The sequence below is a fragment of the Eurosta solidaginis genome, chromosome 2 (assembly GCF_040869045.1).
Source record: "Eurosta solidaginis isolate ZX-2024a chromosome 2, ASM4086904v1, whole genome shotgun sequence".
In the NCBI taxonomy this organism is placed as follows: domain Eukaryota; kingdom Metazoa; phylum Arthropoda; class Insecta; order Diptera; family Tephritidae; genus Eurosta; species Eurosta solidaginis.
Genome location: NC_090320.1, coordinates 305,552,554 through 305,579,204, shown reverse-complemented (window position 1 = coordinate 305,579,204; position 26,651 = coordinate 305,552,554). Strand labels below are relative to the sequence as shown.

At 34.5% G+C, this 26,651-nt stretch overlaps 1 protein-coding gene across 2 annotated transcripts; it reads right to left on the bottom strand.

Annotated features, from left to right (window-relative positions):
* Nucleotides 1–347: 347 nt before the first annotated feature.
* Nucleotides 348–8,464, bottom strand: pkaap (A-kinase anchoring protein pkaap). 2 transcript variants are annotated; one of them, XR_010949986.1, is made up of 5 exons: nucleotides 8,307–8,464; nucleotides 7,945–8,190; nucleotides 5,907–7,888; nucleotides 5,575–5,830; nucleotides 742–3,766 (listed from the first exon to the last, which is right to left on the bottom strand). XR_010949986.1 is itself a non-coding variant. In XM_067768919.1 (4 exons), the coding sequence occupies exons 1-3, from the start codon at nucleotides 8,332–8,334 to the stop codon at nucleotides 5,928–5,930; spliced, it is 2,235 nt and encodes a 744-aa protein (XP_067625020.1). In that variant the 5' UTR covers nucleotides 8,335–8,464; the 3' UTR covers nucleotides 348–3,766; nucleotides 5,907–5,927. The 2 variants fall into 2 exon arrangements, 1 of the variants encoding a protein (XP_067625020.1); XM_067768919.1 differs by lacking the exon at nucleotides 5,575–5,830 and having other exon boundaries at nucleotides 348–3,766.
* Nucleotides 8,465–26,651: the final 18,187 nt, after the last annotated feature.

Below are 26,651 nucleotides of genomic sequence, written 5' to 3'. Positions count from 1 at the left end.
TTATTTTTTATAAGCGCGGCCGAAGGCCGCCTATGCAGAAAGGTGTTCTACGCAGAATTACTGTGCATGGCACACTTTTTCAATATAATTACATGACCTCTTTAACATTGTTAACATTATATTTTAATACAGAATTTTGTAATACAGAATTTTGAAAGCAAAATTTTAAAAAGCAGAATTTTGTTTTTAGAATGTTGTACATACAGAATTTCGACACCAACCCATGGAGAACAAATTCAACTTCCAGGAGATTTCTTTCAACCACAACTAGTTGAAGATCCTACAGATTTCGTTTCAACTTTAAAAAGAATTATGAAAATTTTTTAACCTATTTCAACTTCGACACATTCCAGAAAAACCATTTTTATTAGCAAAGATTTATATACATATACACATGTTTGGATTTGTGTTGATGCTGGTCGATCATCTTTAGATTTAAAATACTCAGGACCGTATGAAGTTATTGAACGATTTACAAAATACTTTAAAAAATTGAAAAAATTTCTATAGACCGTTTGAAGCCAGTATTTCAATCGAATGAATTGCCATATTAATTATTATTATTTTGACTTTTATGTAATTTCTTAGAGGGGAGCGATGTGGTATCCCACTTGTTATGTAATATTCCACTTGTTTTAATATTTTTATTTCAAGAACTCTTTCTGAAATATTTAAATGTGTTGACATTTAAAAAAAAAAACCTTCTCACTTCATAATTTTTCCTTGTGTAATAAAAAGATATTTTTAAAAATAATTGTTTAATTACAACAATTAGAATGAATATGTTTATGAAACTAAAAGCATGTGATAATTTCGACAACTCGCTGGGTATTTTTTATTTACCCTATTATAGTTCAAAATGTAAGCCGTACAATTTATTATTTTTCATTAATTATACTACATATCTATGTATATTTCCTTGTTTCAACATCTTGCGTAACATATCAAAAATATTTTATCCAGCCAGTTTTCTACAGTTATTATATATGTATGTATGTATGTTAGGCCGGGTCGATTTGTGGGGAGGCAAAAAAATCGCCCATTGCTCTGTGAAAATCATATTCTATGGATCAAAATAAGAAACTTTGCCGAAGGAACCATACCTCTAAAACGAATTCTGATGTCCCCCAATTTGGGTCGAACTTTTGGGTAGGGGCAAATTTTGAAAAATCCCACTTTGACCCATTTAGAGTGCCCCAATCGAGTCCAAATGTATGACCGACCCCCACTAACTTTGGAGGCCCGACCCACCGATGTCAGTGGCACACCCCCTGGAACCCCCCTGGGGGTTCACCATACAAACATTTCAAAAAATCGCCGGTTTTGCACTTTACATGAAAAAATCAGCTAAATGGCTATGTGGTAATAAGGCCAATTGACCTTATGGCCGTTGACCTTATGTCGCCACACCATCACATTAATGCATTGTCATCGAGCCTTGATAGGTGTGCAAAGTTGCAATCAAACTTATCGCCATTCAAAGTGGTGATAAGGCCAATTGACCTTATGGCCGTTGACCTTATGTCACCACACCATCACATTAATGCATTGTCATCGGTCCTTGATACGTATGCAAAGTTTCAAATTAATCAGACTTCTAGAAACCGGTGAAAATTAAGCTCAAAGATTCCGTTACATACAGGCCAAGCTAATAAAAGCGTGCTAAAAATGAATTTAACTTAGTAATAGAAAAGAAATTTAAAAAAATTATTAGAAATTAGCGTTTTTACAACCCTTTTAAAACCAAGGCATCACTGTGATGCATTTGCATGTCGTAAACATAGTTGTGTGGGTTTTTTATTCAACCGTTTTAAAAAATGAAGGTATCACTGTGACACAATTGCAGATCGTAAAATTGCTTGTGTTGTTTTTTTTAAGCCACCACAAGACTCAGCAGGTAGAATTGAAATTACCATTTCATTCTTATTACCACGTCTCGTAGACCATATATAACGCAGCAGTTTTTGTGAATGCATTAAGTCGGTGTGAAGAACTCAAAGTGTGAAGTGCTAATTTCAGATAAAAAAATATTTCAAAAAAAATAATAAGTGAAGTGACCATTCCAAATCAAAAAGTTTACAATGAATCCACCATCCTCTACACCGCAAGATGAAGCAACTATATCAACAACTATCGAAAACCCAATGAGTCATATACGAATTTCACAGAGCAATGAGCGATTTTTAAATCGACCCGCCCTAATGTATGTATATGCGTACATATACAAACAAACAAATATTTAAATTTAAATACGACTTGTGCGCGATATCGAAAAAACCAAAAAAATAAAAACGTTACCATTAACGTTTGATATGCCGTGCTGAATTTGTTTTTGAATTTTGATGAAATTCGTACAATATTAGATTCGTAATTATATAAAAATAAAGGCTTATGTATATATTCGAGTTGAACAAAAATATATCAAGTTTAAGAAATTATAAAATATATATGTATATTAAAATTAATAATATATACATGTGCTTCTATAAATGGTTAGTAAACATGAACGGTCGGCTATAGAAAATGGATTTACATCAGGAGTGAATAAATAAAAAACTTATTATAATTGGTTAATTATCTGTCCCATTCTTAATGAATTTTTCTTTGCATTTCGTTTATATATACATATTTATAAGTTTTTCTTTAAATTACAATAAGGTAGCTAATCTTTTGTTGGTACACGGTTTAAAATTATGAGTCCAAATCTGAAACTATTTTGTACTACACACCAAATTTGGTGTCAAATATGGATTATACCGGTCTTCCTGAAAGTAAGCTAGAACTGAGTTTTGATTTTCATATAGAGAAGTTTACACTTGAGTTATAAAACAAAATAAAAATCTGGGGGGCGGTGACCAGGGGTGGTTTTCCGTAATTCGATATCGAACAAAAACGAGTATCAAATAATCGTTTTTGCGTTCCGTTACACAAAATCTCGTCGCGTCTTATCGAACGTTCGATACAATCTGTTCGGTAGCACCTTAGGTGTCGAATTGCTTTTCGTAAGCTAGAGTTTTTAATGCTTTGGCGATTATTTGAGGAATAATATTAAGATAAGGAGTCAGCAAACAAACGCTTTTCCCTATTGAAATTATTTTGATGATTCCAATATACTTTCGAAACACTTTTTGATACACGAGAAAAATGTACTCAAATTGAAATACGTAAACCAAAACTGTGTCGGTGAGCGTTCGATATTGAATTAAAGTATCGAGCTAAGGAGTGTCGACTATCGAATTATGGAAAACCACCCCTGGTTTCGAACCGATGTGTTACGAATTCCAGTAGCTTGCCCTACATCGTCAGCTTATATTCAATACCCTCGTTTAGCAAAAAAAACCTTTTATGGGAGGCAAAACCCGTTTTGGCAGTTATATTTTAAATCGCTTATAATATGGAGTAACCCAATGGATGATAAAAGATGCCGTTGTATGTTCAAACTAGTTTTTTATTCTAAACTCAGCTTAATTTAGCTTAAGTCAGATAGAAAATTAAAATGAAATATATTTTTATTCATTCTTAGTCAATCCCATTTGTCTCGCCGACAGTTCATAATCTTATAAATTACAAGAATATATAATTAGTATAACGAAATGAGAATTTGTTTTATAATTAGTTTGTAGAATATATTGTCGTGGGTATGTGCATTTTTTTCGAAGCTAGGTCATTTACAAAGGCGCCAAACTCCCGTATAAGAAATTGAAATTTTGCCTCCTTTTTCATAAATTTAAAGTTCACATCGAAGTTGGTCCAAAATACGTTTTGTCTGTAAAAAAAAAAAAAACGCTTTTTTGTAAAGCTCCACACAAGTTAAGTTCAATATATCAGTTACAGTTAGAATGTTGTACCCACACTCTTTTTTAGGGCGGCAGTATAAACACTGATAGAGAAAATTTGTATTGTAAATTAATAACAATATTACTTATACATACATACATAGTATAGATAATTGTTTTTATTTAATTTGTGCATAAATGAAAAGGTATCAGTAGTTTGTTATATTAATGGACAATGCACATATTGTGTATATGAAAATTATATTAAAAAAAAATGTATGCTGCTAAAAGTTTATTCCGAATATGTAGAGATTAAAGATAATCATACGGATGTATTATTAAATATTAAATACTACAATCTAGCATAAATATGTATGAGAGAGCTATAGTTTCATATATAAAAAGCATTTGATGCTCAAGTTTACAACAGCTTTTTTTCCTGTCAACATTCTTCCCTTTTACTTGAAAAAAAAAAAAAAAAACTTATAAACATTGTAATAACTTTAATTATGTAACAAGCCAACCTAATAAAACCGCACTGCGTATTTTTAGCGCACGCAAACAACCGGCGTTTTTGCCCTAACCCAAAAAAGCATGCGTTGCGCCAATGTAAAGCATGTGTGCAAACGTCAAATCTAAATGTCACGCAGAACAAAGATTGGAAATCGAGTTAGGTTTTCACGTAGCAAATTCAATTTGGGTTGCTCTCATACAAGTTGTATATGCATGAGAAATTTTTGACAGAAAATGACTTGCGTGCGTATATATTAGGTCGGCTTGTAAATTAGTCCGGTCAAAATAGATAGTAGTTTATAGCAAGGCAAATCAAACAAGGTGTCGGCGAGCGTTCGATCTCGAATTAAAGTATCGAGCTAAGGAGTGTCGACTATCGAATTATGGAAAACCACCCCTGGTTTCGAACCGATGTGTTACGAATTCCAGTAGCTTGCCCTACATCGTCAGCTTATATTCAATACCCTCGTTCGACAAAAAAACTCAACTTTTTATGGGACAGCTGAACCAATTTGGTTTTTGGAGTTTTTACGTCAAAAAAATGTAAGCAAGCTCATTAACCCTTATTAAGCTAAGCATATTTTTGGTACTATTTACATGTTTAATCCAGATTACGTTTGCTAATCTTCCGAAAGGATTGAAATAGATATAGTTGTAGAGAGCCATAAATTGTAACATATTTGTTTATTTGAGTATCTTTTTTATAGAAGGAACAAAGACTTCGTTGCCTGGGAACCAACATTGTAGGCCAAAATAAATTTCCTTGCTAACAAGTGCTTATTTCAAATGTCGAGGTAATTGAGAAGTAAAGTCCTTGTTAGCCGAACAGAGGTCACAAAGGTACTGAATTCGCCTTGCCTTTTTTTTTTCGTTTGCACTGTCAAGTTTACTTTAATATATTTTGGTTTATAGGAACATTAACTTCCATCAAGCGAAAAGTGAGTAACATTTTTCAAAACATAGTTAAAAACATTAAAAATTCCCCATCACATCCTATAAAAAAAAAAATAGCTTTTCGCGATTTTCTTCAAGTCGGTGAGTTTCATCGCAAAAAGACAAAACTTATATATCATTACATATATGTATTATAATAGTTTTTTCCCTATAAGCCACTGTTTTTGAGATATAACGATTTAAAAATTGTTTAATTATTTAAGTTTTTTTTTTAAATCAGCTTGATAATTCCATCATTAACTAATTTTTTGGTCTAATTTGACCGGACTACATCTGAACCACTTTTTTATTACAGTTTTTTTTTTAATACAGAATAATTTTATACTCGTACTTGTAATATTTTAGCACTTTTGTAATGAAAATCAAAACTTAAATTTTTTGATTTTTACATTTATGTTTTTAATTTATGCATTTTGTTGACCTCTATGTATATTGGGTACTTGATAACACACGGAGTTGTTATAGAGTGGTAGCAGAAGCTCATGACTGCATTTTCGTCACAAATTTTTTTGTAATAAGAAAACCGTGATTAGACTTTCAAAAGCCAAATTTTGAATTGCATTAGAGTCCATAACAATGCCGAGTGCCTGTATTCAAAAATAAGATTAAAATTGAGATTACATTGCAGCTTCCTGCGCTTGATTTACCACTAAATCCACTTACTGTTAAAAGAACTTTATTTCATTATTGACGCTGCATTGCACCATTAACGTCTTTATTTCTTGTTATACCACTCGGTAATGTAGGTTTGATTTGTTCGTTTTTCAATGTTACATTTGTTACATCCTTAACAATCATTTCAGCTACTTGCCAAGCAATTTCCTCCTGCACTTTATCTTCAGGCAAATTAACAAGCTTACGCATTGCATTTTTAATCTTATTGCCACTAAAGTTGAGAGACCAACTGTGTTTACCACCGCTCGCCAGTTCATTGCTTAACGCATCCACTGCTTCAAAGTCGCGCTCAAAGCGACCCAGCTCATTTATATGACCAAATTTCAAACCGCCACCACCTGTTGAATATGAACGGCGCCACAACAAATTTGGATTTGTTAATTGGCGCGCATCAATATGCAAATCTGAACCTGTTGTTTGTTGCAGATTTTTGATACATGTATGTGGTAACTTGTTACCATCCATTGCTAGTAAAGTATTATGTTTTAAAGCTTCGCGCTTGTTTCCTTCACTACAATCGGAAAATGTTTTTCGGTGTAGTGACTTGCGAAATACACCGCCGGTTGGAACTGTTCTTGATTTTTGTGAATCTGTTGACGCGGCCATATCTTGTGATTTTAGTTTTAGCTCCTTAAGATAGTTTTGAAATATTTGCGATTTAAGGAAATCGGGCAAATATTTACAATCTAAATATTTTGCTATTAATTGCAATGGTAAATCAAAACAGTATGCTATACGACCATTGGCGCAAATTTGTTCTTCAACACGACTACGTAGACGATCTGACAGCCAAAAGCGTTCTTCGGATTGTAATGAAAAAAACTTTTCATAGATGATCATTGCATCTGTTTGCGCCTCTGATTGTATTGAAGTTCGCTTTTGGTTTTTATCTTTAACATGCATTGAATCACACGTATTCTCTGCATCTTCATTTACTGTTTCATAACTTTTTCGAAAATTGATGGCTGATGTCCAAAAGTCAAGACATTCACGTTCGCCGTGTTGCTCTAGAAATTCCATAAAGTAAAAAAGTGTTGTTTCGCTGTAAAGGATATCAGATATTGATAATTCTGGTTCACCATTTTCAATTATTTCTAAACAATATTTGCTATAAAAGGAGCTTTGTAAAAAGTCATTGAGGTACATGCGCTCTAATTGCGCCATAACATAACGTTGTGCTTCGTCGAAACAAGTTGCCGGTATTGTACGAACATCCTCTTTGTCTGTTGTATTTGCTAGACATACCTCTTGTACGCGCTCGGATCGTTGGCACAACATTAGCGATATTTGGGAAAGAATCGACACTGGTAGTAGGACAAAGTGACTTGCATTTGCCATTAAATATTTTTGGTATATAGAAATCGCATCTTTAACACTTGCAGGTCCCACACAGTTTTCTACATTAATACGGTGCATCTTGAGGTCATTAGTAGGGGGCGAATTTGTGCTTGACTTTTCATCACAGCAGTCTGTTTGAGATTCAGTAGATTCAGTGGGATTTCCATTCGTATAGCCTGTGTTGCCCTTATTCAAAGTAAGGCTTTCATTACATTCATGAATTTGTTTATTCGTTTCAGCATAGATTTGACTTTTTTCATCATCCGTAAGCGGCTGACGCATAGATAAATCATAATAATTCTTTAATTCAGGTACTCTATCCGTAACATTTGTCGCATTTGCAACAGTTGGCTTTCCAACCTCGTAAGTTAAATCACAATGAGTGGTAGTTTTGTTTTTATCTTCAGCTTGCTGCGTCAAACCATTTAAATAAGCTGACGTTTGCTCAGCAGTTTGTTTCTTTTCCAAATTTGCTGCTGCTGCAGTTTTAAAATTTTCTGTATCAAGACAAAATTTGAGCAGAGCAAGTGCTTGTCTTGTATCAAGATATTGCACAAAACAACTTAAACAATTGGGATCGCACACTATTGCTGAAAGTGGCATAGCCAGCCGTGATGTATATCGGAATATATCTAGAATTTGTTGAGTACAAAAAATAAATTAAGCGATTGGTATATAAAATATTTACCATCATCCGATACCAAACTGTAGCCACGCAAACTGCCACCGCAACTACCTACGCCATCAACGGTGCCATCATCTATTTCACTCTGTGCGAGTATTTCATCGCAAAAGCTGGAAGTCGATTTTAATGAATTGCGTTTAATACCAAACTTATTGTGCGTGGATTCGTTTTCTGCTGTGTCGTTATTTTTAATTTGTGCATCCGACTTGTTGAATGAATCATCAGACCATATTCCATGTCGGTGAAGTCCTAATAAATATTAATCACAAGTTTAATTTAGTATGAGATCATAGAAACCACGTCTGATCATCGCATCAGATATAAATATTTCCACATAACAAGATAAGAGAATTATTGGTATTTACCTTTCCGTTTCTTTAAATAATTCAGCATGGCAAACCCCGTCTACCGATGTCCCATATCCATTTAACAGGCAGTAATTAGCAAACTACGTTCCCTATGGCCAAAACTGAAAATTCTGTCTTGTGTGCAATTCCCTTCAGCCTGTTTTTATCATTGCAAATTTCAACAGCTGCTTAGAGCTGGGAAGCTGTCCATCAAATTCGATACATTGATCCATCAAATCGATACTATCGTCGGTTTTGACTTCACCGTAGCCGTCAAAATCGCAAAAAGGATTAATGCGGCAGTTACTCACGAACTGATTCGACCAACCTTATGAGAATCAATGCAATCGATTATTGGTGCCGCTAAGGTCGTAACCGTATCGTAGCCAACCAATTGGGTTTTGGTTTACCGTCGTAACGATAAACAGCTGATTACGTTAGGGATACGGATACAGCGATACGACATACGGCACCAATGACTCCGGCTTAAGCTGGAGACATTGGTGCTTTATCGGTAACCTTATAACAGCTGATTCGACCAACCTTATGAGAATCAATGCAATCGATTATTGGTGCCGCTAAGGTCGTAACCGTATCGTAGCCAACCAATTGGGTTTTGGTTTACCGTCGTAACGATAAACAGCTGATTACGTTAAGGATACGGATACAGCGATACGACATACGGCACCAATGACTCCGGCTTTAAGCTGCAGACATCGGTGCGTTATCGGTAACCTTATAACAGCTGATTCCACCAACCTTATGAAAACCAATAGGGCCGTTCCATTGGTTTATCGAGCTCTGGCTCTGGCTCAAATCTCATTGGAACGATCTGGATCAACTTTATGAGAGCTGGCAGCACTAATATAAAACATCTGTTTTGTAGAAAATAAGAAGAAACGTACACAAAATTTTAAGATACTGATGGAATTATAAACATTTAAATAGTTTCGCACGTAAGTAATCTATTTATTTTCCTTACATCATCTTCAAGTTGTTTACTCTTTCAGTGTTTTTGCTTTTAAATATGGCGAGATCTTTTATGTATACATAAATGTACACGTATTTAGTTCAGTGCTACAATGGCTCAATTATATGGTTGGCTCATCTCACCAGCTGATTTTATTTTTTTCATTTCACTGGAGTAGAGATTGCCAGAAGGAGATGACAAACTTAAAAAGAAAATAACGAATTTACAACATTTTCTTACTACTTACAAATGCTGCTAAGTTTTATGTTTTCATTCCATTCCATTCGTCTAACACCAACACGCTAATTTTGGCAATGTGAACAAAGGTATGTTATTGCTGTAGAGATGAGCCAACCATATAGTTGAGCCATGAGTGCTACCAACTCAAAAGTTGTTAGCTGTCAAAAAATCTACTACAGAAAACGAAACGAACAGAACTGCTATACGGATCAGAAATTGAACCAGATAAATATCAAGATCACAACGTTGTTGTTGCATTTGCATGTTAAATTTCTATCCGTATCTCGCTCAAGACTCAATGGAACGTAACTAATGTAATCGATTATTGGTGCCATATCGTTAAGCGCCAAATACACGACACGCACATTACCGCGAACATTCCCGTTATGTCATGTTTCTGCGACCTTTTCTGTCGTGTATGGTGGTATTTGCCAGTTCGCGCAAATGTTCGCCAAAAATCAAAATATTTTAATTTTTGGCGAACATTTGCGCGAACTGTTCGTGCGTGTATGGTGAAATAGCTCATAATCGTAGTAATTTCTGAACGGAATAGACGTGCGCGGAAAAGTAAAATGGACAATAAAAAAATTCTGAGAGAATTTATTGAAATGTATAAATCTTTATCATCATTGTGGCAAGCAAAAAGCAAAGATTATTGTAATAGAATTAAAAAGAATAATGATTATGCGACTTTAATCGAAAAATTAAAAATTTTTTTTTAAAAGTTGGTCAAATGTTGCCTTGCTCATACGAACGTAATTTTTAAAATCATTTTGTGACGTGAATTCCAGTTCTTTAATAATCTCACTTTGTCAAAGAACTGCTCGTTTTTTAAACTATTCTTTGCACCAAATTCTTTTTTTGCGATCTTCTCTCTTTTTTTACGCTTAATTGCCACAGCGAGCAATATTGCTGCAGCACAATTGTTGCCCGTATTCATCGCTGTCTGAAAGAAAACTAATGTTCGGCCAAAAGTTCGTATGGTGTATGGCCAAAGCTGCGAACAAGATTGCGGAATGTTCGCGGAAATGTTCGTGTCGTGTATTTTGCGCTTAACACTAAGGTCGTAACCGTATCGTAGCCAACCAATTGGTTTTTGGTTTTTCGCCATATCCACAACCTAAAAATATTTGAGTTGGTGAATTTAATAACTTTTTGTTTCATTGTTTTGGATACGTTATGTCTAAGAGATGTATTTTTTGTAGAATATGTTTGTAATTTTTTGCGTTTTCTTGATATTTATGCAATTTTCACGATTTTTAGGTTAAGGCACCATTAATCGATCACAATATATCGTATAGGGTTACGTTAGGAATACGACTACAGCGATACGACAAACGGCACCAATGACTCCGCTTTTAAGCTGCTGGCAAAGTTGACATAGTCATAACGCCATAGTCAAAACCATATTTTTACTTATCCATATCACTTGGCATCAGTTATTGGTACCTTAACCTAAAAACCGTGGCATTTTCATAAAAATGAAGAAAACGCAAAAAAATTGCTAACATATACCACAAGTAATAGGTCTCTTAGTAAAAGCGTATCTAAACAATAAATAAAATCTACAAAGGGTTAATGAATTCACCAACTCAGATATTTTTAGGTTATGGATATGGCGAAAAACCATATAGTTGGCTATGGTTATGGCAAGGGCGTTATGGTATGGCACCATTGACCAGTTACATTGATTTCCATAAGGTTGGTTGGATCAGCTGTTTTATATGGATACAGGTACGTCAACTTTGTCTGCCCTTTAGAACATTGTGGATATGGCAAGTATGCATAGACGTCAAAATTACATATAGAATGGATCACCTTTTTATCACCCGCCGAAGATAGCTAGCCCTATGCGCCGCAATATTGAACTCTCTGTCAAAACGCTTAAAAGTAGCCATATTGAACATCCTGTCAGACAGTTGATGGACAAGATATCTCACTTGTTTTATCCTCGATGGATTCGACCACGCTTACACATGTAGTAATCTACACTAAATCCTGAATAGATAATCTATCTAAGTTATTATCTGTCAAATTTTCACGTTTCTCTTTTATTTCGTGCTGCCAATTGGAGATTACATTCTAGAGGCGGTATTTTTTCTATGAAAATAAATGGGCATCATTAAAATTTGATTATAATTTCCTATTACCGAAAGAAAAAATTTAAAAGGGAAATCTAGTTATTTAACATATATGTAATACTTCTATATCACTACTACTGAACTTTGCAGCCTGTCAAACATTACGAGACAAGGAGACAAAATCTCAAGGCTGTCGTTCAATTTTTGTAAGAGGGGCTTTAATATATGTATATTTCAACAAGCCGTCTTGCTTCTATCAATATTGTACATTAGACTATTTCTTTCTCCAAATGACAAAGTAAGCTTTTGTTTTCCATTAGTATTATAAAATTTTTATTGTTTTAAGAACTCCGCAGAGTAGCATTACACATTTGTGCTGAGTGCGCAGATATACGTATGTAAATGAGCACTTAGTGACCAAAAAGCGACAAAAAAAAAAGCAAATAATGCCAACTGACAACTACGAATTTCTCATGCACAGAATTAACAGTTACAAAATGTGCGTAGGCGCTACGAATGGCATAAATTGAAAACAAATCTTGTTAGCGGTCGTAAGATTTTCAGCTGTTATAAGTAAAATTTACAAAATTAATATTATTTCAACACCAAAGCAGCCAGCCCAGTACTCATATTTTGTTTACTTTATCAAAAATTTACTTCATTAAAAAACTCAAAATAATATTTTTAAAAACGTTGCTTGTTGGGATGAATGTATAAGTATATTTTTATACATGTATATTTGAATTTTTTTCATTTCAAAAATATGAATTCTCCGCCTTGTTTTTTTTTTTTACTAGTTATGTAAATAATTTACTTTGTATGGCTGCAGCCCATGCTTAAATAAAAACACTTGAAGCCTTGTATTGTATTTGTTGGCCTTCATCGACTAAACTGAGATTTTATAACAATTAGTATGCAGAAGTTGGGTAAAGGGGATAGTGACCCGTTTTACCCCTTTAATAATTTTTTTACACACGCTACTACAATTCACTAACACTAACAAAGCCCGCGCGTGCGCAGAACATACATTTGCACAGTTTCAGCAAATAATGATTGACAGAAAATTTGCACATTAGGAAGATAGCATGGTTCAACTATACATGGTTGGCTCATCTGTAAAGCAACAAAATATTTCTGTTCAAATTGTCAAAATCTGTGTATTGGTGTTGGTGCGAATGGTATGGAATGGAAACATAAAACTTAGCAGTTTTTGTATGTGTAAGTAAAATGTTGCCCATGTGTTGGTTTCATTTTGAGTTTGCCATCTCCTTTTGACAATCCCTTCGACCATGCAATGACATAAATAAAATCAGCTGATGAGATGTGCCAACCTGTATAATTGAACTATGGGAAGATAGGAAGGTATAGATATAGAAGTATTATACATATGTTATTTGATTAACAATTAGGAGTTAAGTATGAAAATGAAGATAATTATTTGTAAACTAGGTATTAGACCGTTATTCATATAACTAGATTTCTAATCTAACACCCCTATCAAAGAGTATATATTGTCAAGAGGCGTCACTCGATACTTTTGTTGTTGCCAAAGCAAATTACTCGATGTTTTCTCAAGGTAGTCGTTGTCTTTTTTTATCAGATGTATTTATAAAAACGCCTTCTATACATTTTCGTGGGGTATTTGTGTTTATTTTACTGATTGTATTAAATTAATTAATTAATTCTCTTTCCAAAAATCGTAATTATGCAAAGTCACTTTACTGCATAACTATATAGGATTCAATTAAAAAAAACTAAACAAAACTTCCTTGAGAATCACATTCGACATGACAGGGTTGCTTTGGCAACAACAAAGTATCGAGTGACGCCTCTTAACAAATATATACTCTTTGCCCCTATATTAATTTTCATATGATCGACGATAAACGCTTGCTAACGTATCATAAAAAATCAGCTTTCATTTTGCGATTTCCACACTCCCGACAGATGTACTATTGGGAACGACAGCAGAGTTTTGTTTACAAATTTTTGTGAATCCATACAGATAGCAAAAAAAAACGTAAATAGTAACAATTCAATTGCCCTGTACGTAAAAGTGGCAACATTTTTTAAAAGCTTTAATAATAAAATGTTTTCTGCAACATCTGTTGCCTTTTATATAAACTCAAATGAACAAATTGACGAAACTCGCATAGTAAGAAGAAAATTGAGAGATGTTTCCAATCTTCTTGAAATGAGCTCTACACTGTAAGTACTTGACATACTAAAAGTAAAAAAGTTTAATAAAAAAAATAGATTTCAGAGTATGTCTTAACAGAAGTAGAAGGCAGTCTGGGCGCCTGTAGAAATAGGTCATCTATCCCAAATATTTTGAAGGCTTTGTGCCTCTTTAAGGTTTCTTGCCCGGGGTGTTGCCACAGAGTTTTGGGAATTAGGCTTTAGTTGGTTTCTTTTGGATTTTGTAATAATTTTATATTTACTTTTATTTAAATAGTGCCCAACGTATCGTGCAAAAATTTATCAACTATAGACATTTTAACAGCTGATGTGATAGTTAGCGTATGGCAATACCACGGTAAACGATAAACGCTTACTTACAATCGGGTTTCACACGCCAGAATTTATTTCATAATAGGGCCGTTCCATTGGTTTATCGAGCTCTGGCTCTGGCTCAAATCTCATTGGAACGATCTGGATCAACTTTTTGAGAACTGGCAGCACTAATATAACACATCTGTTTTGTTGAAAATAAGAAGAAACGTACACAAAATTTTAAGATACTGATAGAATTATTAACATTTAAATAGTTTCGCACGTAAGTAAACTATTTATTTTCCTTACATCATCTTCAAGTTGTTTACTCTTTCAGTGTTTTTGCTTTTAAATATGGCGAATTCTTTTATGTATACACAAATGTACACATATTTAGTTCAGTGCTACAATGGCTCAACTATATGGTTGGCTCATCTCACCAGCTGATTTTATTTTTTTCATTTCACTGTAGTAGGGATTGTCAGAAGGAGATGGCAAACTTAAAATGAAACCAACGAATTTACAACATTTTCTTACTACATACAAATGCTGCTAAGTTTTATGTTTTCATTCCATTCCATTCGTCTAACAGCAACACTCTGATTTTGGCAATGTGAACAAATGTATGTTGTTGCTGTAGAGATGAACCAACCATATAGTTGAGCCATGAGTGCTACCAACTCAAAAGTGGTTAGCTGTCAAAAAATCTACTACAGAAAACGAAACGAACAGAACTGCTATACGGATCAGAAATTGAACCAGATAAATATCAGGATCACAACGTTGTTGTTGCATTTGCATGTTAAATGTCTATCCGTATCTCGCTCAAGTCTCAATGGAACGTAACTAATACCGCACAAATCACCTACCCAGATTGCGCATTTACGAGTTCAAAATTGCTTCGTTCTGCGCATCTACCTCACAGTTGACCCTTGAGCGAGATAAAAAAGAGCTAAAGAAAAAGGTCAATTCATGCGTCATAAAAAACAGCTGATCTAATGTTTACATGCGCATTGGGCAATCTTCTGGTGTGATTTGTGATGATACGGTATAACAGATTGCAAGCGTTTATCGTGTATAGTACGAGTTCTAATAGGGGTGTAATTGTTTCGATTCGACAATCGGTAATTATAAACAAATTTTAGAGATGCGGATTTTTTTATACAAAAAGTTCCACCTCTAAAGTGTAATCTCTAGTGGAAGCAAATAATTAGAGAAACGTAAATTTGAAAGAAAATAATCTAATTCCCAGGGCTTTAACATATGTAAACGCGTAGATTATCTATTGATTATTGTATATTCAGGCATGTGTAAACGTGGTCATAGACCTAGTTTACATATAATCTTTTTTTCGGTATCGAGGGGAAACAATTATATGGGAAATCCACTTTCCCTGCAAAAATTGTTGGATTACGTGTTCCATTTTATTCATGTTGGAGTACTCTAACCATTGTAAATTTTACCAAGTAGCGCAACTAACAGCTGATCGGTGAAAATTCGCACATTCACACGAACAGTTCTCGACTCAGTTTCAAAACAAAACTTTAGATTATTTAACTCAAATTTTAAAGTGAGATAATCCTTACGAATTTATGTATATAGAATATATAAGGCGTTTTTGTTGTTATTAAAACAATAGTTTTATTTTTATTAAAGCTTTTATCATTTTTCTTTTTTAACATTGAAAAAACTCCGAACACCATTCCTTCATTTTATGACATTCGACTGCCTAGTCCACTGCCTTCCACTCTATTCGCAACATAACCTCTATTTAAGTTTCCAAACTATATAGTAAACAATGACTCTAACAATACTTTTTTGCAATGCGTTTACGGACCACCATCAGCCGATCATTGCTCGTTTTTTAACGACCGTGATCACAACACGATGACGATCGAACAGAGTTGCCAAAAGTAAAATATTGCATACAAATAAGTGATGATAAAATTTTACTATGGCAACTCTGATAAACAGCGCACCGGTTTTATGTATACATACTATAGTATAGAGAAATATTAGTTTCTTTATTCACGCAAATGCTAAATAACATAAGAATATTCGTAGTATAAAATATAAAAGTTGTATTGCCCCTCTTCATTTACTTTCATTTTAAATTAAATTCACTCCGATAATTCTTTCCGACAACACAATTCCTCTTTAGTACTTTGGCTTATGATCCTCTGTGGGTTCTCCATGGAGTACTACAATAAAGGTATTTTGGAAAGTACTCTCACTTATGTACTCTATGGAATACTCACAAACAAAGCGAGAGTGGGATCACCTACTCCTGTTGTTGTTGTTGTAGCGATTAGGTTACTCCCCGAAGGCTTTGGGGAGTGTTATCGATGTGATGGTCCTTTGTCGGACACAGATCCGATACGCTCCGGTAACACAAAACCATTAAGGTGCTGGCCCGACCATCTCGGGAACGATTTATATGGCCACATTAAACCTTCAGGCCATCCCTCCCTCCCCACCCCCAAGTTCCATGAGGAGCTTGGGGTCGCCAGAGCCTCGTCTGTTAGTGAAACGGGATTCGCCGCTCGAAGGTGAGGTTGACAATTGGGTTGGAGAAGCTATATATTGCGCTACACAACCCCTTAAATCCCATCACCTACTCCTCTCCTAGGACATCGCAATGTTAATTGGAGCACATTTTTTGTATGAATACAGATTAGTTTTGGAATACTCCTATACTCCCAAAGGAGTATTCCTTACTTTATTTATGGAGTACTCGCGTTTTTTGAAGGGTTGTTATTTAATTAACGGCTAGGAGTTAAGGTAATTGTGCAGTTTATGGTACCCACCGAAATTTGGGCCTTTTTTTCGAGTGAGGTATCAAAATACCCGTATTCACGTCTATATTAAGAATCCGAAAGCGGAAGTTAACTTTTTTACCCGCTTAAAAGTTATGCGCGAAAGACTGGTTCGTCTTGTACATATTCTTCCCGCACATTTACAATCTTTTAAGCGCACAAATCACCTCCCTTTTTGTTTTTCGATAGATTAATACAATTTGATATTCACGAATTAATAAAAAAAATTTGTCTAATTTCTCTAATTAATATGCAGCAATTAGGTAATAAAAATACAGAAAATACACTTTAATCACTTGATTCGTTGTTGAAGAAAAACACCTGATGGTGAAGAGTGCTGCCAGATGAGCATTACTAGAAATTAACTGAACAAGAAATTACTCTTGTTTTCTCAAGTCATCTGCGTAGAACACCCTTAGCCGATCCAACACCGGCTGCGGCATGCACAGTAATTCTGCGTAGAACACCTTTCTGCATAGGCGGCCTTCGGCCGCGCTTATAAAAAATAACCTTGGGCTACGCCATGCCAAGTCCGGGGGTGTGGCTACCGCCACGGTTACACCACATACCCGGACTTGGCATGGCGTAGCCAAAGGCCGCCTATGCAGAAAGGTGTTCTCCGCAGAATTACTGTGCATGGTGCAGCCGGTGTTGGATCGGGTAAAGGTGTTCTACGCAGAATTATTGTGCATGTTTAGTTAAGCCTTTTTTGAAAAAAAAATAAAATTAAAGTATTTTGCCAATAACACATTTTTTCGACTTATTATTCGATTTATGATAAGTTAGCAATCATTTTCCCATAAAAACATAATTTTATTATAGAAATTTCTGTTAAATATAGATGTTTTATATATCAAACCTTGTTTTATTACCTGCTGAGCTGGCAACACTGTTCACTTTCATGTGTTTTCATTTCGACAGAAATTTGTTGCAATATTTGTTTTGATATTTTATAAATTAGTGAAATTTAACATAATTTTTTCGTTAATTCGTGCAAGTTAGATTTTGTTAATATACTAAATATAAAAAGTAAAGTTATGTGTGCGCTTAAAAGATAGTAAACGTGCGGGAACAATATGTATCACACAAACCTGTTTTTCGCGGATAACTTTTAAACGAGGTGGAACTTTTTATATGAAAAAAAAATTCCCATCTCTAAAATTTGTCGAGGGAAAGTAAAATTGAAATAAAATTGTTCAATTGTCCATTAGTTATGAAAGACATACGAGCAAAACCCACCGCCAGACCATTTTCAAATGCTTTATACGCTAAATTAAAAATTAAACGTGCATATTCCAAGAAGCAAGTAGAATTTTATATTGAGAAATCTTGCGTATTTTTAAAGTTAAACCAAAAAGTACGTGCGTCCTCATTCTGAACCGAAAACCAGAATACGTGCGCACTCCTATGTCCACTAATGCATTAGGCCATCATACACATACGTCCACATAGAACTTAAGTGAACAGATTAATATTTACCTTTTATTTTATCAACAATTTTTTTTGAAGAAATGGAATACTACCAACTTTGTGGCATGCAATAATCGCACTCCCGTTTCGTATTTAACTCCTAATAATAAAGTACAACCTCTAGGGTGTTTCATCTCTAATTGGAATCATGAAATTAAAGAGAAACGTGAAAATATGACGTTAAATAATATAGTTCCTAGGGATCGGACATATGTAAACGTGTAGATTAAAACGTAGTTTCAAACTTTTAACCGTGTGCTTTCTCATTTCAGCACTAAGGATCTTACAGCAGCAGCCTTCGACCAGAAGAAAGACGCCCCAGCGGGTTATGGGGCTTAGAATATACCCGCGGCAGGTATGCCTGTCGTAAGAGGAGACTAAAACACCAAATTGATTCATGGGTTTGTGTAGCGCAACCCAATTGTCAACCTCACCTACCCGTGGCGAATCTTGTTTCTTTAACAGCCGAGGCTCTGGCGACCCAAAGTTTCTCATGGATCTAGGTGGAGGGGGGGGCGGTGTGGCCTAGAAGGTTTCATGTGGTCATACCAAATCGTTCCCGAGATGGTAGAGGTAGTACCTTAATGGTGCTTGCTACCGGAACGCACCGGATCTGTATGCGGCAAAAGACCTTCAACATCGATAACAATCCCCAAGGACTTCGGGAAGAATCCTTATCGCTACAACAACAACAACAGCAGAAGAAATAATGGACCTTTGTGCTCCTCGTTAAACATTACTCGTTCTGAATGGGCCATGTAGGGGGCCTCTGCATGTATATTTTGCGCAGTGTAAAATCTCTAGTAGTACTTTAAAATCTCTGTGCAAAATTACGACACCGAATTTGAGAAAAATAAATAAAACAAATATTTTTATATTTGCTATAATAAAGTAATGAAGTTTATTTTTTATGTGTGAATGTATGTGTGTACTAAGTATGTGTAATTCATTCAAACAATTTATCAGTTATATGCATATTCCATTTCAGCATATTTTCTTGCATTTAATTTTTAAATTATGTAAGTAGTTAGTCTGTATGTTTTATTTTATTTCAACTCCTGCTCTTATAGATGTATGTATGTTGGTATGTATCTTTAATTTTATGTATATATTTATGTAGGTATGTATATGTATATACGAATGTGCATATGTAGATTTCATATGAAATTCTATGCCTCTTAGGTAGGTACATTTATATGTATGTACATATGTAAGGATGTATAAATGTTTTCAAAAGCTAATAGTTTTGTATTGAAAATACGTAATTATTTATGTATGTAAGCATGTGTTGTTAAATTGTTTGCAATACCTTTTTTCATCTGTAGTATTTGAATTTTTCCATACAATTTAGCAGGGATGCACCTTAACGTTAAGCTAATCGTTTATCAAAAAATTTCCACCGTTTCCGTTGAAACACTTCGAAATATTATCGATAAAGAAATTATCAAAATAAATTGTATCTCGTTTTTAACTGAAACGAAAAGCTTTCGTTAACGTTAAAAACGTTAACAAAAACGTGATACTTTATGTTTGAATTGTGCTGGCAATGCTATAGCAATGGTGAAGCCGCAAGGTGGCAACAACGAGCGCACATACACACACAAACTCTATGTAATTTGTTTGTGTAATTCGTTGGTGGTAATGTCAAAAATACTTTGAGAAATGTTCGTACTGTCAAAATTCATGAGAAAAGTTGCAATCAGCTTGGCTAATGCTTTCACCTTTAATGGCTCCGCCATCAATCAGCTTTGCCAGCATAGTTTGAAATTAATAATCAACATAAACGATTTGATTTCGTTTTGATATGGCAGAAAACGAAACGAAATCATTTCGTTAATTTGACGATCTTAACGTTAATAAACGAAACGAAATGACTTCGTTTCGTTTATTAACGTTGATTATCGTAACGAAATGATATCGTTTCGTTGGTTAAGCATGCCTGCAATTTAGTTAAGTTGGTTGAACACCCATATACATATATATAAACTAATAAACTACATTCAGACATACATATGTACAAAATAAGAGAGCTCTTATTTTCGTATTTAACTCCTAATCGTTAATTAAATAAAACTAGATTTCCCATACAAATTTTTCCCTCGATGATCGGTACCCTTCAAAAAACGCGAGTACTCCATAAATAGTGTAAGGAATACTCCTTTAGGAGTATAGGAGTGTTCCAAAACTAATCTGTATTCATACAAAAAATGTGCTCCAATTAACATTGCGATGTCCTAGGAGAGAAGTAGGTGACCCCACTCACGGTTTGTTTGTGAGTATTCCATAGAGTACATACGTGAGAGTACTTTCCAAAGTACTTTCACTGTAGTACTCCATGGAGCACCCACAGAGGATCATATGCCAAAGTACTAAAGAGGAATTGTGTCGGAAAGAATTATCGGAGTGAATTTAATTTAAAATGGAATTAAATGAAGAGGGGCAATACAACTTTTATATTTTATACTACGAATATTCTTATATTATTTAGCGTTTGCGTGAATAAAGAAACTAATATTTCTCTTTACGTATACATAAAAGCAGTGCGCGGTTGCATTTTATCTTTGTATGCAATATTTTACTTTTGGCAACTCTGTTTGATCGTCATCGTGTCGTGATCACGGTCGTTAAAAAACGCGCAATGATCGGCTGATGGTGGTCCGCAAACGCATTGCAAAGGAGTATTGTTAGAGTCAAAGATTACTTGATACGAAACATTTGTTTACGCTCTCTCGCGGGATTTATCTCAAATTTGAGCTGGTAACAATCACAGATAAATCCCTCGCGCCAGCTGAAGCGGGTGCCAGAATAAAAAATGTGCCAGCTAAAATGAAAAACGGGCCAAAAATGTCGGTAAACTTCAGTTTGACCTACAACTGTAGAATAGCCTTCAAAAATTATGGAAAAAAGGATAAAAATACTTGTTTTAGTGTAAATATTATAAGTTCGAAGGCGGAGGTAAATATTATTTCCCATTCAAAAGTTATCACTAAAAACAGGTTTAAAAGGATAAAAAGGATAAAAAGGATAAAAATACTTGTTTTAGTAAATATTATAAGTTCGAAGGCGGAGGTAAATATTATTTCCCATTCAAAAGTTATCACTAAAAACAGGTTTTGTAAATATGAAGTCCCGATGCAACCAGTCCATTTTGATCACAGAACCTGGAACGTCAGACACATAGGATAAGCCCTATCCACTAAATAAAGTTAACTATTATGCCCTAGGTCCGATTTACTGAAATTTCAAAAGAATATATGGTTTTCACTGTGAGTTAAATGCGTTACATGCCAACCTAATAAAACCGCACTGCGTTTTTTTAGCGCACGCAAACAACCTGGGTTTTTTGCCCGAAACCAAATAAGCATGCGTTGCGACAATGTAAAGCATGTGTGCAAACGTCAAATCTTAATGTCACGCAGAACAAAAATTGGAAATCGAGTTAGGTTTTCACGCAGCAAATTCAATTTGGGTTGCTCTCATACAAGTTGTATGTGCATGAGACATTTTTGACAGAAAATTACTGGCGTGCGTTTATATTAGGTTGGCATGTTACAATATTTGACTAATTAATTTAATCAAAATGTAAATTTTACTTAGATTTGTTTAAATTTTACTCTAGCTAGTCGTATTATTGTAAAATAAGTTTAAAGAAATTAATATTTTACGGCTATCATTTTATTAAATGATTGAAACTATAATCCCCGAAATGTATGTCAAAAATCCCCATATTCGGATCCATTCTTTTTTGTTTGGAGTGGCATCATTGACAAATGTTATAAAAAATGTGCATTTTGACAACGGTCTCTCGAAACAAAGAGTTGCAAATCCATTCATCTATGGTTAGAGTACTCCAACATGAAGAAAATGGAACATGTAATCCAACAATTTTTGCAGGGTAATAATGAACAATTTTTATAGATGCCGATTTTTTTTTCAGGGAAAAAATTCCACCTCTAGAGTGTAATCTCTAATTGGAAGCACGAAATATAACACCCCTGTTATGAATTTTCATATGATAAACGATAAACGCTTGCCAGCGTATCGTAAAAAATAAGCTTTCATATTGCGATTTCCACACACCCGATAGATATACTATTGTGAATGACAGCAGAGTTTTGTTTACAAATTATTGTGAAACTATACGAAACAGATAGCAATACAAAACGCAAATACTAAAAATTCAATTGTTTTGTACGAAAAAGTGGCAAAAGTTTTTTAAAGCTGTAATAATAAAATGTTTTCTGCAACCTCTGTTGCCTTTTATATGAACTCAAATGAACAAATTGACGAAACTCGCATAAAGGCCCTAGAAAGAAGAAAATTGAGAAATGCTTCCAATCTTTTTAAAATTAACTCTACACTGTAAGTACTGGACATACTAGAAGTAAAAAAATAGATTTCAGAGTATGTCTTAACAGAAGTAGAAGACAGTTTGCGTGCCCGTAAAAACAAGTCATCTATCCCAAATATTTTGAAGGCTTGTGCCACTTTAAGGTTTCTTGCCAGGGTGTTGCAACAGAGTGTTGGGAATGACGCTTTGGTTAGATTCATTTGGATTTTTAATTTTATGTTTACTTTTATTTAAATAGCTCCCAAGGTATCGTGCAAAAATTTATCAACGATAGCTAGCGTAGAAAATTGAATAACTGATGCGAGAGTTAGCGTATGGCAATACCACGATAAACGCTAACGATCAGGTTTCACACGCTAGAATTTATTTCATAATACGGTATAACAGATTGCAAGCGTTTATCGTGTATCGTATGAGTTCTTAATAGGGGTATTAGAGAAGCTTGAAAATATTACAGATAATAATCTAATTCCTAGGGATATAACTTATGTAAACGCTTAGATTATCTATTGATGATTTATTGTAGATTAGTGCATGTGTAAAAGTGATCTTATTAGGCGATAACTTTTATATTTTGGTTTATTTCAATACTTTTTCTGAACGCATTTTTTGAATGAAATGTTTTTCATTTTCTGAGTCTGACCACTTAGCGTGGTGAGTGGTCGAAACAAAAAAAGTTTGCCCATATTAAAAAAAGTTGAGCAAATCCAAAATTTATCTCTAAAATATTTATTCGCACTTTTGGATTACTTCACTTCCTAGAATTAAACCAGCTTTAGCAAGACATTGGCGAAGAAATCTTTTTTTGCTTCACAAATGGCTCCCTAGGTTTTTGTCCACTGCCGCCCATAAGACCATACTTCTGTATGAATCTTCCTAACCAATTTAAAGTGCGTGCACACTAAGCGGCGCGACATGTAGCGGCAGCGGCGCTTCACTTTTTTGCCTATCTGATCAACATTGCCGCTCATGGCCGCGCCGCGCAGTGCTGCTGCCGCGAGGTGTGTATGGTTCCATAAGAATACATGCAAAGAATATTTTGTCGCCACGTGTCGCGTCGCTTAGTGTGCACGCAATTTTAAGCTTTTCCAAAATATCCTATGTTGTTGTTATTGTATCGATAGGTTTTGGGGAGTGTTATCGATATTGATGGTCCTTTGTCGTATAAAAATCCGTTACGTTCCGGTAACAAGTTACACTAAGGTACAAGCCCGGCCATCTCGGGAACGATCTAATATGACCACATTGAACCTTCTAGGCTATCCTGCTCAAAATACTATCTTCCTCGACACTTATCGTCTTATCGCGTTAGTAACTTTTATTCCTATCGAAATAGTTTCTAAATGCTTTGTCGCTTTCGTATCCAAATCTCATTTCGCTTTGAGGGAACAGTTCTTCCCAAAAGCTGATATGAGTTCGAAAAAACGGAAATATCTCCCGCGATCATTTCATCAGAAATGTCGTATAGAATAAAGCCGGAGTCATTGGTGCCGTATGTCGTATCGCTGTATCCGTATCCCTAACGTAATCAGCTGTTTATCGTTACGACGGTTAACCAAAACCCAATTGGTTGGCTACGATACGGTTACGACCTTAGCGGCACCAATACGCGATTGCATTGATTCTCATAAGGTTGGTCGAATCAGCTGTTAAAAGGTTACCGATACGGTTACCGATAAAGCACCAATGTCTCCAACTTAAAGCGGGAGTCATTGGTGCCGTATGTCGTATCGCTGTAGTCGTATCCCTAACGTAATCAGCTGTTTATCGTTACGACGGTAAACCAAAAACCATTTGGTTGGCTACGATACGGTTACGACCGTAGCGGCACCAATAATCGATTGCATTGATTCCCATAAGGTTGGTCGAATCAGCTGTTATAAGGTTACCGATAAAGTACCATTGTGTGCAGCTTAAGCCTTGCGCAATAGAAAATGCTGACAGGGTCTCCATATATGTCAATATGAATGTATAGGCGTATGTACAAATGTTTTGGGCATTGTTTACTATATAGTTTGGCAGCTTAAGTAGAGGTTATGTTGCGAATAGAGTGGGAGGCAGTGGACTAGGCAGTCGAATGTCATATAATGAAGGAATGGTGTTCGGAGATTTTTCAAAGTTAAAAAAAAATGATAAAAGCTTTAATACAAATAAAAATATTGCTTAATAACAACAAAAATGCCATATATATTCTGTATACATAAATTTGTAAGTATTATCTCACTTGAAAATTTGAATTAAATAATCTAAAGTTTTGTTTTGAAACTGAGTCGAGAACTGTGCGTGTGAATGTGCGAATTTTCACCGATCAGCTGTTAGTTGCGCTACTTGGTAAAATTTACAATGGTTTTGGGCTTAGCAGAAGTACTTAAGAAGGTATGTAAGTTAATTAATTGTTATAAACTATAGCTCATAATGATTACGTTCCATGGTATGTATAGTAAAGTAAAAAGAAACAATTCAACTCAATTACTATACTCTGATTGGAGTTCATTCACTCTTCAAATACTTTCATCACAAACTATCGACTAAATCTATTATCTAATTTCTTATTGATAGAAATTTTACACTTTTATTAGTATTCGGAAAATTTTACTAAATTCTGATCCAAACTTTTAATGATAACTATTTATTTAGTTTTTTCTATTTATTTATTTATAAATTATTAAATTTTATTTCACTATATAAATTTAAACAAATTTCTTACATAAATATACCAATTATTTTGGATACGTATACGTGTCTGAAATGGTTTCACCACTTAATTTACTTAATTTGGAGCTAAGCTTCGCATCGATGGAGGAAGTAGAGAATTGAAAAATTAGAATATACATAAACACGGTTTAAACTTAAAATAATAATGAATATATAAAATTTAAAATCCTAACAATGAGATTTGCACAAATATACATACATACATATCTTTTGATTTAAAGTAATTTCACTCCCGACATATTCAACAATTAGCACGCATACTTACATCCCCATCTTAAATAAATTATAATTTTTTGCTTATAAAGTCCTCATTTCATTCAGTTATTTGCTCAGAAATTTTTAATACAAATTTGATATATAGCAGTGATTGTTTTAATTTGTAGTACAGCATTTTTTATATACCATTTAGTATGTTATACTTCTATATTGCGGCTACACTCCCAAACATCTGAGTGCCGATATATTGCTCTTTAAATATTTTATATTCAATAATCGAACGTACCTGCTACAATCACAAAAACTTTGTGGGCTGTCTTTTTTGATTTTGAATTAAAAACTCATTGCGAGCATATTGTCCTAGCAATATAGGAGTATTACATGTATGATTTATAGTTTAAGGGCCTCATTTACGAAACGGACGTTCGTTTCGCCTCAGAGACGAATTGTATGTGTATTTGCACTATTTTAAACAATGGCAACATATTATTTGACAATTGCTTTCGCCTTCCTATTTGAGATAAAGTAAGAAACGTAAAATCCGAACGAAAATGATAAAAAATACCATTTCGAATCCACATCGAATCGTTCGCAATACAGAATGAAACCCTAAAATTTCAGTACATTCATATGTATTTTAACTTTTGGAGCTGATGCAATTTAATTTGCATTTTTTTTTTTGTAATTTTCATTTATTTAATTTTTCTTAGAAACCATTCAAAAGTGTCACACTATAAGGCAATGCCGTCAATACTGGATTACGACCCATATTGATGGATTTCAATAATTTCAGAATTGCCTCATAAACGCAGGGACACAAGGCTCCAAAAAAAGGAATATTTAACGTATCCGTGATACAATGTGAGAGCGATCACCGGGAGGGCGATGGTTCCAAAATTTTACATCCCCACCAAGGAAAAAAGAATACAAATTGAATCGTTTTCATACTCAGGTCAAAGTTATGTCACGGCTAATAGCTTCACCTCACTCCCATGGACTATATTTGGATCC

Bases quoted from the DNA above. Each gene is read 5' to 3' on its own strand.
- pkaap (XM_067768919.1), bottom strand. From the start codon at position 8,334: ATGCTGAATTATTTAAAGAAACGGAAAG. The intron at 8,191-8,306 runs GTAAATACCAAT...AATATTTATTAG, and splicing joins TTATTTAAAGAAACGGAAAG to GACTTCACCGACATGGAATA. The intron at 7,889-7,944 runs GTAAATATTTTA...AACAAATTCTAG, and splicing joins CAGTTTGGTATCGGATGATG to ATATATTCCGATATACATCA.